This window comes from Mesoplodon mirus, assembly GCF_964341445.2.
Source record: "Mesoplodon mirus genome assembly, chromosome: 8".
In the NCBI taxonomy this organism is placed as follows: Eukaryota; Metazoa; Chordata; class Mammalia; order Artiodactyla; family Ziphiidae; genus Mesoplodon; species Mesoplodon mirus.
The window spans coordinates 74,892,538-74,910,648 of NC_138984.1; the positions used below are offsets into that span (position 1 = coordinate 74,892,538).

The 18,111-nt window shown below is 35.1% G+C and overlaps 1 protein-coding gene across 6 annotated transcripts in view; it reads right to left on the minus strand.

The window, feature by feature from the left end:
* WDSUB1 (WD repeat, sterile alpha motif and U-box domain containing 1) overlaps positions 1–18,111 on the minus strand; it is a 66,695-nt gene that overhangs the window by 24,742 nt on the left and 23,842 nt on the right. For all 6 annotated transcript variants that reach the window (XM_082631369.1, XM_082631370.1, XM_082631365.1 and 3 more), the window contains 5 exons: positions 13,793–13,826; positions 12,491–12,531; positions 12,304–12,410; positions 11,387–11,566; positions 2,996–3,136 (listed from right to left, as the gene is read on the minus strand). In XM_082631369.1, coding sequence (XP_082487495.1) covers positions 2,996–3,136; positions 11,387–11,566; positions 12,304–12,410; positions 12,491–12,531; positions 13,793–13,826 — 503 coding nt within the window. The remainder of the gene's footprint in view (positions 1–2,995; positions 3,137–11,386; positions 11,567–12,303; positions 12,411–12,490; positions 12,532–13,792; positions 13,827–18,111) is intronic.

Consider the following 18,111-nt stretch of genomic DNA (forward strand, 5'->3'; position numbering starts at 1 on the left):
AAGACATACAGATGGCCAACAAATGTGTGGAAAGATGCTCAACATCACTCATCATTAGAGAAATGCGAATCAAGACCACAATGAGGTATCACCTCACACCAGTCAGAATGGCCATCATCAAATAATCTAGAAACAGGGCTTCCCTGGTGGCGCAGTGGTTGAGAGTCCGCCTGCTGATGCAGGGGACACAGGTTCGTACCCCAGTCTGGGAAGATCCCACATGCCGCGGAACGGCTAGGCCTGTGAGCCATGGCCACTGAGCCTGCGCATCTGGAGCCTGTGCTCCGCAACGGGAGAGGCCACAACAGTGAGAAGCCCACGTACCGCAAAAAAAAAAAATCTAGAAACAATAAATGCTGGAGAGGGTGTGGAGAAAAGAGAACCCTCCTGCATTGTTGGTGGGAATGTAAATTGATACAGCCACTATGGAGAACAGTATGGAGGTTCCTTAAATAACTAAAAATAGAACTACCATATGAGCCAGCAATCCCACTACTGGGGATATACCCTGAGAAAACCGTAATTCAAAAAGAGTCATGTACCACAATGTTCATTGCAGCACTATTTACAATACCCAGGACATGGAAGCAACCTAAATGTCCATCAACAGATGCATGGATAAAGAAGATGTGGCACATATATACAATGGAATATTACTCACCCATAAAAGTAACAAAACTGAGTTATTTGCAGTGAGGTGGATGGACCTAGAATCTGCCATACGGAGTGAAGACAGTCAGAAAGAGAAAAACAAATACAGTATGCTAACGCACATATATGGAATTTAAGAAAGCAGTACTGATGAACCTAGTGGCAGGGCAGGAATAAAGACGCAGACATAGAGAACAGACTTGAGGGCACGGGGTGGGGAAGGGGAAGCTGGGATGAAGTGAGAGTAGCACTGACAAATATACACTACCAAATGTAAAATGGATGGCTAGTGGGAAGCTGCTGCTTAGCGCAGGGAGATCAGCTCAGTGCTTTGTGACGACCTAGAGGGATGGGATAGGGAGGGTGGGAGGGAGGATCAAGTGGGAGGGGATATGGGGATATATGTATACATATAGCTGATTCACTTTGTTGTGTGGCACACAAACAGTGAGGAGCATTTATACACCAATAAAGATGTGAAAAATAAAGAAAAAAGAAAAAAGAAAAGAATTACCATATAACCTAGCAATGCAACTTCTGGGTATTTACCCAAAGGAATTGAAAGCAGCAACTCAAAGAGATATTTGTATATCCCTGTTCACAGCAGCATTATTCATAATAGCCAAAAGCTGGAAGGAAACCAAACATCCATTGATGGATGAATGGATAAACAAGATGTAGTGTACACATACAATGGCGTATTATTCAGTTTTAAAAAGGAACGAATTTCTGACACAGGCTACAATGTGGATGAACCTCGAGGACATTATGCTAAATGAAATAAGCCAGACACAAAAAGACAAACACTGTATGGTTCCACTTATATGAGATATGTAGAATAGTCAAATTCATAGAAACAAGAAGGTATACACAGTTTCAGTTTTGCAAGAAGAAAATATTCTGGGGATTGGTTACACAATAGTGTAATACACTTAAAAATGGTTAAGACAGTAAATTTTATGTGTATTTTACTACAATTAAGAAAATATGTATTTAAATAATTAATGCCTGCATCTAATTACAAATTTCCCCAAATCTGGTATACCCGTCTCTCTGATGAGCTGGGTAAGGTTAGGACATAAGTCCCAGTTTATTATCACCCCCATCAACCATCAACTCACTCTCAGACTATACTCCACTACACCTCCACTGTCGTGGAATTTTGCCTCCACTATAACTGATTCAGACCAGAAATGAGGCAGTCTAAAGATTTCTGGGAAATAAAAACAAATAGAAAGGGGCCCACATGTGTACACTTTCTTAAAGACTTTTAAGTTTTACTTACTGTTTAACAATAATTTAGTTTAACTGTAAAAGTACACTACTGGCATAACAAACAAAATCAGAGTAAATAAATGTAAATTCAGCAAAAAAACAAAAATTAATTTTTTTAAAAAAGGAATACAGTTTCAAACAAGTATTAAACTTGCAAAAATAAATGAGTTCTAAAATTCAATGATCACAAAACTGGAAAAACAGGTACACTTACATACATTTCTGGTAGCATTCTAAACTATTTTTTCCTAGAAAACAATCTAATAACAAATCTAACAAGAACTATCAAAACTGTTCTTTTTAACATTCATAAAATATTCTGATTGGTTAATTCTGCTTTGGGGAACACATGTCATGAAAATACCCCTAAGTAATGGTAACAACACAATGAAAGGAGTACCAAGATATCAGCACAATGCTATTAACAATATAAAGCTTTCCAAACATATACATACACCAAACGGAAGAGTCAAATTGTAGCATAGAGCTACAATGGAATAAAGTTATTAACACTGAAAATTATGTAGACTAAGTCAATATTCAGAAATGTATAGTCTTAAAAATAAAAAGCACAATATGGATTCACTGATTACAACTATGTAAAGTATGTATGTCTGTGTTCACTGACAAAGATTAGAAATTAATGTGAAATTATGTAACTTTATAACCTCTGAATTCTTATTTCTGTAAGGTTGTTTAAATTCATGATAGACAAAATAAATATAATAGATCTCAACAGTTTATCTTAAAAAACAATATTTTAACTATACATTCTAGTAACTAAACACATATTTCACAAGTTTAAGTAAGGCTTGTCAAGCTTATTTCTTTTTGTCTCTAATCTTATCCAAACCTGCTCTATCCAATTTTATTCATTAAGAAATACAATGTTCAGTAGTTCACCTCAGATCTAAGGAATTTTTAAAAAGAAAAAAAAAAAAAAGAAAGAACTTGAGAAATAAAGTAATTTTGAAAAAGTTACACATTTAAACAAACTTCTGTGAACTGTCTACATTATTTATTCATCTAGTACATAATATGCCCTGAAACTTAGAATAGCATCACATACCTGATGCGATGACAGGATCTTTCATAAGCTCCCTAGTTATTGGACATATAAATTCATCAGGAATTCCAGAAGAAAGGGTTTTCATCTTTGTCCTGAGCTCTTCAATCTCCCGCAGAACTTTACTACGCAGCCCTAGAGATTCTGAAAAGAAATTATTCTGTTAGGGCTGGAGAACTATTACTTCTAACCTTTATGTAAGTCTTCAGCAAACAAAGAGAAATTTCATCTACTACAACCAAAAACCATCAGACATTCTGTTTTACCACATGGAACCTTTTCTTTATAAATTCTTTAATCAATATTTGTAGTATAGAATACTGTGTGATTAAAATAACTCAGCAAGAGAAAGTTTATTCTAAATAACTTTAGATTCTCAAAGATCCTCAAGAATTTCAGATTGCCCAAATACTAATATACCACACAAAATCAGAAAAGGCTCATTATTATAGGTTAATTTATTTAGACAACAAAAAATTTCCTAAAAATCATTTTTAAAGATGTTCAATTTGATAATATAAAAATTCCATCTTATATTTTTAAACATTATGAAATTGGATATATTATTTGCTGATTCTCATATAAAACACAATCTCAAGTAAAGTTCATATGTTTGTCCAAGACTCTACACATACGTTTCATTCATTTGTAATACTTTTATCTTAAGTTTTTAAAATTATCTTAGTTTTTAATTTTGGAAAGATTAATACGATTTAGTTTAGGAAGTTTAGTGTGATTATATGTTAATATTTTTAGATAATCTAGCTGACAGTTCTATTTTAGGTGGAGGTGTTTGGGGGTGTAGGGTGGGTAGGAAAAAAGAACTACATTTCAGAACACCTCAGAGTTCCCATAAAAAGCCAAATCAGCTTTCTTTCTGATTGGACGGTAATTCTCCAGTGTTTATACACACCTTAGGACACCTTTTGTCTAGCAATCTTTTCAAGGATGTCTGCAAACTTACTTGGAAGCTAGAGATAGTGTTTCCCTCCCAGTCTGAGGGCAGATTTGTTTCCTGACAAGTACAAAGATAACGTCTTCCTCTTGGACTAGTTTGCTAGCAGTCCCTTTATAAGATTGGGGGGGGTTCATAAACTCAGGGTTCCTCAGCTATGACACCAACACAAATTGCCCCCATAAGACTAGGTGGAAAGGGCAACCAATTTAAATATGAAGCTCATGCTGCCTGCCGTGCCATGAGTAATAAACTGTTCAAAACTATTTGGATTCATTGACCATATCTATGCAAGTATGGCAAGTCAACCTAGCAGCTGCCTACATCTTAGGAACTGCTTTACTGCTTTCCTATGACTTACCTCCTATGTAATTCATTGAAACAAAATTGAAGATTTTTTAAACAATTTTTTAAAAGCACAAGTTTATAATTAGACTAATTAGACACATTAATAATTACATAACTACTAACATAATTAAGTCATATAATTTAAGGGGACAATTATACAACATGTAATAAGGATATAGAGGTATTTAATATTCTGAAAACAATATATATATTACCCTGTTGAATATACATGTGTGCCAATATTTAGAATGTTTATTAATAAAGAATATAGAAACCCTATTTCAAAATGTACTGGATAAGAAAAGGTTAAATTGTGTGTTACCCTTGTCTAATTTTAATGTCATTTAAAAATGCCCTCAGGCAAGCAGTTACCAAATCATATCCACAGAACTTGGCCAGAAGAAGACATCTCCTTTTGTGATCGGGGTTTGGCAGTGAGTGTTATTAAACTTAATTGCTCAGAAAGAAAAGACCCTTACCGGCTGAGGGCTAGTAAACCCTCAGTATGGGCAGTGGGCAATATTTAGCTATATTTACTATAACTCTGAAAAGGCATCTGGCTATTAATAAGATGACAAATTAAATAGGCCATCACCTCCTGTACCCTCTTCCCCACCCCTGGAAATGCTACATAATTGAGAATTGATGGAGTCTGGACACAAATAACCATCAAAAATACAAAACAAAATTCCGAAACCTCTCAAAGAAACAGAAGTAACTAGGTTCCAGAGTAGGGGATGGGAAACAGCTTAAAGCAGAGATTTGTGTACACAAATGGAAGAAATACCTTTCTACTTGTAGCCTTCACTCTCCCCAACTTTGCCCTGTAAATATCGTTGCTAAGGCAGCAACACCAGCATGAGCTGGAGGCAGGGCAACAGGAGAGTGCTATGGCCCGGCCTAACAACTACAGCCCACTGGGCTGGTCACTGAACCACCTCTGCAATGCCCCGAGACAGAACGACAGAATCAAAAGCTGGTTTCTTGGAGAAAAAACTTTAAAACTTTTTATTTTTTAAAAATAAAATTTATTAACAAACTTCTGACTTGAAAGATCAAGAGAAAACAAGACATAAAACTATATTAGGAAAGAAAAGGGACACACAACTATAGGTACAATAGGGATTTTTTTTAAAGGATTTAGAGAAGATGGTGATAGAAGCAATATAATTTTTAAACTTCTCTGAATCCCCACATAAAAACAGAGCAACGAGATGGCAAAATCAAATCCCACCGACACTTCCAACAAAACAAAGTAGCAGGGCATCCTCATGAATCCCGCTATGTAAGTGGAAGAGAATAAACCACCAACATCCATGAGACCTGTGATTGATATCAATGCGGAAGCAACAGAACATCTGATAGGCCTGAGGAATGGAGACCCCGAAATGCCCTACTCTCAGGAAAGTGGGGTAGGCCAATTTAAGAGCAGCAGCTGAACTGGAAGGGTTACGCCCACTCTAACAGTAGGTCAGTGCACAGGCCTATACATGTGAAAGGACTATTCCACTTCCAATTGTGTGTAAAGAAAAAATGGTAAATGTTCTTGTTACTTAACAGTATATGCAGTTAGGCAACAAGTGAAAGTCTACATAAGGAAGTATTACTAGGATTTGAAACATGAAACTTCCAAAATTTAAGGATGCTAAGACAGCTGGTGCATAAAGTTTTAAAAAGCATTTAACAATTTGATATTATAATTTTTAAAGCAGAAAATGATAAAAATGTCTCATGTGCTTTTGTGGTTTCTTGAAAAGACAAGAGCAAAATGAAGAGGGAACGCTTTGAAAAAACCTCATTACCAATTAAGAATCTATGACTGATAATTAGCTGAATATAAGGGTAAGGACTGACATGATATACAATAGTTCATTGTCATTTGTCATTACATGGTTCTACCATTATATCATCTACAGCAATTCCAAACTCCAGGATAGATAGCAGTCTGCAATATTCCTGAGGCCTGGGTATAAACTGAAGCCAAACTGCAGATGAAAATCACGTGGCTAGTTAGTGGACTTAATGCTTGCCTAGTATCACATCTTAAAGAGACTTTCTTGCTCTTTATCTTCATACTTTATGCCTTTTGGTTGCAATATTAAAGGCTGTTGTAGAGTTCACAAATTCATGGATACACATGTCTTAAGACATACCTCTCTTAATATCAAGGATCTCTTGTACCTGTAATCTCTTTCTGGATATTCCTTATGCAAATACAGCATTAGATATAAGGAGTTATTTCCTACCTAAAACTGTATGTCTATTGTACCCTTAGTTTTCATTAACACTATCCTAGAAAAGCACTATTACTCTAGGTTAAAACACCAGGTTCCAACAGATACTCAAATCTATAGAAGGTTCCTTTATTGTATATTTACAAAGGCTCATTGAAAAAAGATTTGATAGACTGCTTGACTCCTTAAAAATAATTTTTAAGTGTCAAATGTAATAGATATACTACTTTGTTCCCTAACACTCCAATATACTTCACTGAAAATTAATTAACTTCCTTCATGTGATAAATGTTAAATTCATATTTATTCACATTGACACAGGAACCGTTTTAACAGCTGTACCACAAAAGCAAATGCAAGTAAAATAGTTATGCATCACAAGAGTAAAATTCATTATCACATACTCATCAGTTTGCCTCTTAACACATTTTTTTCCAGACCCAATTTCACTTCTCTATTACTCCAATTTACTGTTTTGAGGAGGAGCCTACTTTTCTTAAAACTCAAGACTAACAGAAATCCACTGTAGCTTAAAGTAGCACTTGTAGAAGATTAATGTTAGCTTGCTGACCCTTTATAATTGTGCAAAAACTTTAAAATATTGATACTATAGAATGATGTAGAAAAAATTATTTTAAAATTTATTTATTTAAAATTTTATTTACTAATTTATTCTGTATTTAATTTGTTGTATTTGCTAACTTTCCAAATCTTAAACACAAACACAAAGCGAATTCCTTACTTAATAGAGAGTATGCAATGTTCTTGTCTCCATTTATAATGATATTCCTAATTCAGCTTTTAGACCACAGCAGGCTTATTTAAATTATATTTCAATTTTGGCTTGAGCCTGGTAGTTCCAAAACTTATTTCACTGAACGTCAAAATGATCGTAACTACTAAACCCGAGACTCACCTTCAAAAACTATTTCAGGCCATTAATTGAATCCTGTAAGAATTTCTTATACTTTATTTATCGGGCTATTGGGACAGAATTTTATTCCTATTGTTTTTACTATGCTCTCTTATGTTCTGAAACATCCTTTGTTGAAATCTGAAATTATTATTTTATATTGTCATGTGCTTCTGTGTGATAAGGTATTGTTAAAACTTATTGTGAGAGAGTAATGAGAAATCAGCTAATGAACATGCTAAATTCACCAGAACTTAAAAAAAAAACAAAAACAAAACAAAACCTGTACTCTATTACCTACTTTCAGGAAGAAAGAGTAAACTATAAATTATAAAGGAAATAAGTTACTAGAGATACAAAACTAACTTTCACAGTATGGCCTGAGTACAAAACCATCTGATTCTAATTATTTTCACAAAATCATCATTCTATTAACTTCTTAAAAGGCCATAAGCTTCCAAGACACTTAAATAGGTTCACATACTATATTTACTATGCAATGAAAGTATACTACTATACTTTAGAATGATTTTCTAAAAACAAACATTTTTTTTGCTCTTTGACTCCTCATTAACAGTAAATTCACTATGGACAACCTATTTCCTAAGCTTTCTGGTTAATTAAGATTTTACTAGAGCATACTGATAAGTATCTGAGTATTATGTTCATTAGAGCACAACACTAAGACTTCAAACTGTTTTTGATAAGGATGTACTGATAATAACCAGAACACATAAAACAACTGTTACAATTCAACAATAAAAAGACAAACCAATTTTAACCAAAGAAGATAAACAGCCAATGAGCACTCGAAAATATGCTCCATATCATTAGGTAAATGCAAATCAAAAACCACAATGAAATACCACTTCACATCTATTGAATGGCTATAATCAATAAGATAGGTAATAACCAGTGCTGACAAAGAGGTGAGGAAATTGGAAAGCTCACACATTGCTGGTGGGAATGTAAAATAGTACAGCTGCTTTGGAAAACAGTCTGCCAGTTCCTCAAAATGGTAGATGTAGAGTTATTCTACTTTTAATCATATATCCAAGGGAAATGAAAATATACTCACACAAAAACTCATACATATATATTCATAGCAGCATTATTGACAACAGCCAAAAAGTAGAAACAACCCAAATGACCATCAGCTGATGAGTGGATAAACAAAATGTGGTATAGCCATACAATGGAATATTATTCAGCCATAAAAGGTAAGTACTTACACATACAAAAACATGGATGAACCTTGAAAGGTTAAATTAAAAAAGCCAGATACAAAAGGCCACATATTGTATGGTTCCACTTAAAAGAAACGTCCAAAATAGGTAGATCCTATTTCTACAGAAGATAGATTAGTGGTTGCCAAGAGGCTAGAAAGAGGAAAGAATGGGATTCTTTTAGGGGGATAAAAATGTTCTGCAATTAGATAGTGGTGACAGTTGTACAACTCTGAGTACACTAAAAACCAGTGGATTGTACACTTAAGAAAAAATGACTTGTGCATTGAAAATTACAAAGCATTGTTGAAAAAGAAATTAAGAAGACCTGAATAAACATAAAAATATCCTGTGCTTATGGATTAGAAGAATTAATATTGTTAAAATGACAATAATCCCCAAATTGATGTATAATTCCCATCAAAGTCAGGTGGCTTTTTTGCAAAATTTGACAAGTTGATCCTAAAATTCATATGGAAATGCCAAGGGACCCAAAGGAGCAAAACCAATCCTGGGGAGAAAAAAAAACCAGAGATGGAGGACACACAATTTTCAATTTCAACACTTACTACAAAGCTATAGTAATTAAGACACTGTGCCACTAGCGTATGGATAGACAAATAGATCAGTGAAATAGAATTGAGAGTCCAGAAATAAACCCTCACATTTATGGTCAACTGATATTTAACAAGGGTGCCAAGATAATGTAAAGGGGAAAGAACAGTCTTTTCAACAAATGGTGCTGGGACAACTGGATATATACATCTGAAAGAATATAACTAAACCCTCACCTCACATTATATACAAAAATTAAGTCAAAATTGATCACACACCTAAATGTACGAGCTAGAACTATAGAAGTCATAGAAGAAACACAAGTGTAAATCTTCAAGATTCAGGATTAGGTTTGGGTTTCTTAGGTATGACACCTACAGCACAAGCAATGACAGAAAAAAAAGATAAACTGGACTTCACCAAAATTTATAACTTTTGTGCATCAAAGGACACTTTCAAGAAAGCGTAATGATAACCCACAGAATGGGAGAAAATATTTACAAATCATATATCTGATTAAGGGTCTAGTATCTAAATTTATATAAACAACTCAACAATAAAAAGACAAATAACCCAGTTTTTACAATGGGCAAAGAATCTGAATAGACATTTTTCCAAAGAAGATATACAAATGGCCAATGAGCATATGGAAAGTTGTTCAACATCACTAGTCATCAGGAAAATGCGTATCAAAACCACAATGAGAAACCACTAGGATGGCTATAATTGAAAAACTAAACAAGTGTTGATGAGGATGCAGAGAAACTGGAATCCTCATACACTGCTGGTGAGAACATAAAAAGGCACAGTTGATTTGGAAAACAGCCTGGCAGTTCTTCAAATGCAAGCACAGAGTTACCATATGATCCACCAATTCCACTCGACAGTTTTCAGAGTTTTGTTTTGTATATTTGATGGTTATTTGTGTCTAGACTCCATCAGTTTTCAATTATGTAGCATTTCCAGGGATGGGGAAGGGGTGGGGAAGAGGGTACAGGAGCTGATGGACTATTTAATTTGTCATCTTATTAAGAGCCAGATGCCTTTTCAGAGTTACATTAAATATAGCCAAATGTTGCTCATTGCCCATACTGAGGGGCTACTAGCCCTCAAGCTGGTAAAGGGTCTTTTCTTCCTGAGCAATTAAGTTTAATAACACTCATTCCCAACTCCCAATCACAAAAGGAGACATCTTCTTCCGGCCAAGTTCTGTCAATATGATTTGGTAATGCCCTACAAAACTGAAAACAGATGCCCATACGAAGCATGTATATGAATGTTCATAGAAGCATTTTTCATAAAATCTAAAAAATGGGAACAATCTAAATCCAATCAACCGGTGAATGGATGAACAAAAAGTGATAAATTCATACAATGGAATATTATTTGGCCATAAAAAAGTGAAGTACTAATATATACTACAACATGTATGAACCTTGAGAACATGCTATGCAAAAGAGGCCAGACACAAAAGGCCATACATTTTATGAAACGTAGAACAGGTAAATCCTTAGAGACAGAAAGTAGATTAGTGGTTGCCAGGAGCTAGAGAGACAAGGAATAGGAGTGACTGCTAATGGGATTGGAGTTTCTTTCTGAAGTGATGAACACGTTCTGGAATCAGACAGTGGTGATGGTTATACAGCTCTGAATAGTCACTGCACTGTACACTTATAAAAGGGTAAATTCTATCACAATTTAAAAAATATACATTTTAAAAATTACAGTCACATGATCGCTTTAATTACCTAAACAAACAGTATGTAACATTTCTTTTCCATAATCTAATAAAAATATACCATATACTTCTATACACATATACCAGAACTACTACTGTGCTAGAATATTAAGAGGAAACCATTAGTGCAATTAAAACCAATCTCAGGGGCTTCCCTGGTGGCGCAGTGGTTAAGAGTCTGCCTGCCGATGCAGGGGACGCGGGTTCGTGCCCCGGTCTGGGAAGATCCCACATGCCACGGAGCGGCTGGGCCCGTGAGCCATGGCTGCTGAGCCTGTGTGTCTGGAGCCTGTGCTCCGCAACGGGAGAGGCCACAGCAGTGAGAGGCCCGTGTACCGCAAAAAAAAAAAAAAAAAAAAAAAACCAATCTCAGAGTAAATTATTAAAAGTTGTTTTTAAGACTGCCTAACTTTCACTAGTCTTACCAATTTTCAAATCATCAGCTAGACTTTCTTTTGTAAGATTCAACAGTTCTCGCCCATCAATGTTATTCGTTTTGAAAATACCAACAAGGTCTTTTAAACCTTGTGCACAAAGCCAGTTTGAGACATCGTCCTCTGACCAATCTTCAGTAAATTGCTTTGGTTGATCTTCTGCGATCCTTGCTTAAAAACAAACAAACAAAAAAACCCACAAACAAAAAGTAAGTGAAAAAACAACAAGCAAAAGAAAAAGTATATCCTTTTATAAACATTCTCACTTTGTACTAAAAAGTAAATGAAATTTTCTTAAGTCTATGTTTTCTACTTTAACATCCTTTAAGAAATTTTTAAAAATCAAATAATACTACTTATAAAGTACCACTTAATGCTACATTAAATGCTACTCTTTTGGAACATTTTACACTCCAGAAAAAGTTTATCTTTATTATATAAAATTCATATCAGCAGAAGTATTATATGTGATCTGTCATCTGCATATCAGCACCACTAATTGGTTAATTCTGACAGTGATAAAAATAAAACTCCTAAATTATGTATGTGTCAATGTTGCTTGAGAAAACCAAAAATAAAACCAACAAGATAAAACTGTCATTTCTATTTTGTTCTAGGCTATATTTATCTGAAAAATTAGTATGGAGTATAAATAAAGAGCTTACAAAACTACGGGAGGTATGATATACATGAATGTGCATCCAAAAGCATTTACCAACAGTTTTAATGTAGATGTCTGGGTTAACTTTAACACTGGGTTCTCTAAAATTATTTTTAAATTATATTAAATTTGGATGTATGCTTTATATTGAGAAAAGCAACATGAATAATTTGTCAAAAAATTACTGAATTTCTCATTTTAATGGTGAATAGTGCTGAACTGGGTTACACATGATATCCTTACTAACCTTGGCAAGGTGTTTCCAGGTCAAACTGCCAGATATTCACTGTTTTGTCCATTGAACCAGTAGCAAGTAAAAGGATACTGGGTGCAAAGGCACAAGTTGTGACATACCTAGTTAATAAAAACAACTATTATATATCCTCAGACCTATTTTTTAATTATATTAATACAAAGTGAGGTTAAGTTCAGACCTGGTATGCTGAGTCAAGGTGTGAAGTATATTCTCAGTATTCTGAAAAACAACACAAACAGCTTTATATTTACTCAGGCAAGAGTAAAGCTACTGATAAAGACTTGTTTGACCTGAATGGTTTATATACTCTATGTATTCTAATATTATGAGTCACTAATATAAACCAAAACTTTACCCACTGAATAGAGAATAGCATTTATAACTAATAACATTATCAAGTACTTATTTCACTCTTTCTCAATTATCAGCACTGCTGTCTGGTGAAATTTTTAGTATAATATAGTCCTGGCTGATTTGTCTCAACTTACTAATAGTAACCATGAAATTATTTGTATTTTTGCTATGGCATTTGACTGTACCCATTGCAGACCAGGGAGTAGAAATTAGTCATTGCAATATTGAGTACACTTAGCTGGCCATCCAACAACTAGATGTATTTAACTGAGATTCATATACATATTTTATGGAGAAAATTTAACATTATATTTATTTCTGTGAATGTAAAATCTCGTGAAAATTTCCTGAGAAATATTCAGGATCTATTTCACCTTGTTTGAGTACTCTTTCCCACTTCCTGCCAGAACTCAATAATTTGAACTGCTGTGTGGAGGACTAGCTTAGCTTCCTTGCTTGACCCACTACACTTTGATAATTCACATCTCTATTTCTTTGTTGGCATAGCTACAACCTAAGCTCAACCACTCTAAGGTCCCACTCAACACTGATTTCTCTTGGAGAATATTTTCATCAATCATACCTTCACTATATACTAAATATTCATTTTTCTTCATACTTATGCAACCTGGTCTTTATTCACATGCATCTACCAAGAAGCCCCATTTTTCCAAATCCTTTATAACCTACTTTTCTTATACTAGTCTCTAAATCCAGGTGGGACTCTATAAAGTGATAGAGCCACTTTCAGCTTTCAGCTATACCTTCCCAAAACCCTTGGGTAAACACTCCTTTGCTGTTATGGAAACCTGGTGTAAGAGTTTAATAAAAATTGACTTAAAGTGATTTTTTTAATATTGATGCTCTTTAAATCTGTATTTTCTTTGACCAGACTAAACATCTGTCTATCTTAAAACCATTATTGAAATATTTAAGGGCTCATCCCAGAACCAATACCTTACATGCATAACTATTTTAGCATTTCTGAAAATGTATATATTATATTCTTGGGCATCCTAAACAGAAAAAATATGTACATTTTTCTCATCTTGCCTAAACTTGAAGTTCAGTAGCCTAATAAGCAAACATAATTTACACAGATCACACAAGATTTTGAAATACTTACAGTATCATACACTATGACAGACTTATCCACTGATCTTTAAAAGAAAAAAAAAAAGATTATGGGTGAAAGTTCTATAAAAACAAAGTACAGTATTTACGTAATTAGTATTTTTTAATCATTTTAATAACTTTTTAAGAAAAGGCTGAAATATTGATATGCACACATTCAGAATGCAGTCTATTTTTGTTCATATGTATAAACTTTTATTTTAAAAAACTACATGCCATATACCAAATACCAAATTTATCAGAAAATTACAAACTGTATTAAACGTTAGCACATGCTATTTATACTATATAGCCATAAACAGAATAAGCATTTGTAATGTATAAATAAGATGCAATCTCATATCAAGTTAGTAACTCAAAGGGAAAAACTACTACAAGGAAAAGCTAGTACATTCTACTTGATTTTTGTTCCAAATAGCATTGCTATTATTGATATGGCCATGCCTTAATTACTAATCAATATGTATATATGTCTTGACCGTGACTCATTTTTGAAAATTATGATTCTAAACTTGATATGGACCCTACGTTGTTTCTTTCAATGCTATAAAAATTAAAACAACCATCTGGGTTTATTCTAGTGGTGAAAAAAAAAAACATCATACAAAGAAAAATGCAATAACATAACAAACTACTTAATTGAGAACAACAGATAAATATATTTCTACATGATATTTTCCCCCTGATATAGCTGTTATGACATGATATATGTTGCAAAGCAAGAAAACATATCAACAATACAAGTGTTACTGCTCTCTGTACAATTTTAACAGTATTTGTACTTATTATTATTAAAAGGTAGCTGATTACAGTCTGACCACAGGAGTCACACCTATTAGAAGGCTTAAAATTCCTTTAAGGACTTCCCTGGCAATCCAGTGGTTAAGACCCAGAGCTTCCAATGCAGGGGGCTCATGTTCGATCCCTGGTTGGGGAACTAGGATCCCACATGCCACCAAAAAAAAAAAAAAAAAAAAAAAATCCTTTGACTAAGTCTTAAAATTTATTTAGTAGTCTCTCCAGTGTTGGTGATGGATTTTGACTACAGAATCTTTGCCATAATTTCAAAATAGAACTTATATGTTGTTCAATGTAAAATAAAACAAAAGCAAATAAGAAGCATATAAATGCATTCTGGCATCAAAAACCAGAATTATAGCATTAAACATTAAATTCCAGCCAAAAAACACTGAGAAATTATATTAGCAGGTAATATGTATATGCTAGACATGATTTATAGACACACTTATTTTGTCCTAAATTCCTCCAAGTACAAAGTATTATTTCTGGAATACCTAAAATTCTTAGGGAAAACTTCATTACTTCTTAGCATCCTTAAAACAAACTAAAAGGAATTTCCACTTTCTGAGATTACCACTAGTGCAATTAAAACTAACTCATCCTAGGGGCTTCCCTGGTGGCGCAGTAGTTGAGAGTCCGCCTGCCGATGCAGGGGACACGGGTTCGTGCCCCGGTCAGGGAGGATCCCGCATGCCGCGCAGCGGCTGGGCCCGTGGGCCATGGCCGCTGGGCCTGCGCGTCCAGAGCCTGCACTCCACAACAGGAGAGGCCACAGCGGTGAGAGGCCCGCATACTGCAAAACAAAACAAAACAAACAAAAAAAACTCATCCTAATGATGTATCACTTGAGAAGCTGAATCATCATTAGACAGTCTTGTAGGCAACAGATAGCCAGCCATGATGGCAATGAAATAGGTTCACTTGCTGATGAGGTATAAAAATGAATTTGAGAAGCAAAAGGCCAAACATGAAGAACTCTTTAAGAGTCTGCTAAATCTAGGCAAGAAGACTAGAGATTATGGGCAGAGACCTGCGGACATTTAGAGATTAAAAGGATTTTAAACTCACCTCCTATAGTCCCTAATTTGACTAATGGGGATTCAAAGGAAAATGTAATGGGATTTGATAACTGATTAGATTTGGGGAGAAGGAAATTAGGATTAGGGAAAAATATAGTTTTCAATATTTGAGATTTGGGTTTCAAAGACAGAAAATAATTATAATCACTGTAAACAGACATAAAATACCTTGAAACTACTAAAACAATATAAAACCTCAAAATATTCTCTAAATAGAACGTGGGGCCTCCCTGGTGGCGCAGTGGTTGAGAGTCCGCCTGCCGATGCAGGGGATACGGGTTCGTGCCCCGGTCTGGGAGGATCCCATATGCCGCGGAGCGGCTGGGCCCGTGAGCCATGGCCGCTGGGCCTGCGCATCCGGAGCCTGTGCTCCGCAACGGGAGAGGCCACAACAGTGAGAGGCCCGCATACCGCAAAAAAAAAAAATAAATAAATAGAACGTGAACCAACAGCAAATAAAAATTCTGATTATTTGGTGCCCGTGGTTACACATCTCTTCCCTGCTATATATAACTCTTCCCCCTGCTATATATAATTCTTTCAGTACCCACAATCTGCCCTGTCACCTTAACCTCACTTTCCCTTATAAAGGATGCATTAATTGTCAAGTCTTTTGATACTCCATTCCTACCATTTTGTGGCACTCTAAAACCTTAACTCTACTCACTCAAGAATACAAGAGAGGGCTTCCCTGGTGGCGCAGTGGTTAAGAATCTGCCTGCCAATGCAAGGGACACGGGTTCGAGCCCTGGTCCGGGAAGATCCCACATGCCGCGGAGCAACTAAGCCCATGTGCCACAACTACTGAGCCTGCGCTCTAGAGCCCACAAGCCACAACTACTAAGCCCACGTGCCACAACTGAAGCCTGCGCGCCTAGAGCCCGTGCTCCACAACAAGAGAAGCCATGACAATGAGAAGCCCGCGCACTGCAACGAAGAGTAGCCCCCACTCACCACAACTAGAGAATGCCTGCACACAGCAATGAAGACCCAATGCAGCCAAAAATAAATAAAGAAATTTATTAAAAAAAGAATACAAGAGAAACACGCCAATTTTATCTAGACAGCTGCTAGGCAAGAGCAACAACACAGTTATGTGCTTGATATGGAAGAACATATAATCACAAGCTCAAGGGAGATGAGTGACACTGTAGTGACGTCGTACAGCCACCCATGTCACAAATCACCTAAAGCATTTTAATTCAAACCAGTTTTATACAATGACCAAAAAACTAATCAAATGAAATTACCCACAACTATTTCATTAGGTCAAGTATGTTCCTAAGGTTTAAAGATTTATTTTACACTCACATATTTTTATTTTAAATATATATCTATGTTTCTTCATTCAGAAAGCATGTGCAGTCTCTTACAAAGATGTAGAAAAAAGAAGATAAAAATTATGTGAAGAAACTGGGGAGGAAGAGAACATAAAGATGAGGTGGGGGAGAGAGATGAAGGTTAAGATTAGTATTTAAAATATATGTCACAACATAGAGTCCACTTTGTTAACAGAGGGCTGCAAGTTTGTTGCCGAGCTTCTTCAATAGCAATTTTAAAAAGGAAACATGATCTGTCATACAATTTAAGATAGAAACACAAACCCAATGCATGGGAAAGGGACATCAATTCTTTAGACTGAGACCTGTTGGAACTATTTCCCCCAAGGTCTTTACAGAGATGATATGAAATGTAGTCCCCAACAACTCTTCCTGAATGAAGATAAGTTTCAAACAGCTGTTTTATAATGCCCCTCAGTATAGATCAATGGCTAAAACTTAACCCAAAAAAGGCAGAAATCAGAAAATGAGGGAGTAAAATAATGTTATATAATCGCCTAATGTTCTGGATTATAAAAACAATACACAAAAATAATATTCTTGTAATATACATAATATTTAATGAACCTATACTGAGCAATTATTGTGCCCGAAACATAATAAATGCTTTGCCTGTATTTTCTTATTTAAGCTTCATAACAATCTTATGAGGACAGTGTTCTGACTTTCCCCATTTTATAATTCAGAAAAATGAAGTCGAGAGAAGATATGGAACTAGAACTTGTTTGAGGTTGCATAGCTAGCGCATCGCAGGGCTGGGATTAAAACTCAGTAACCTGTGTTTCTGGATTTTACACTTCCTAGAACATCATCCCCCATGAATGTACTATAATTAAACTTGATTCATAATGGGCACACACCCTGACAGTTTTAGCCTAAAAACTTATAAAATAGATCACATGACTATTCAAATTTCACTAGAGTTTTCACAAGACATCTATTTTTTCAAGCCCTGTAATATCTAATAACCCTCATGATAAGCAAACTGCAACATGGACTCTGGCCAAAGAACTGACTTGTTCAATAGTTCTGTTAACAATGTTGTAGAGAGTACGGGGAAATAAATGATGATTTGAGTTTTGGAAAGGTGA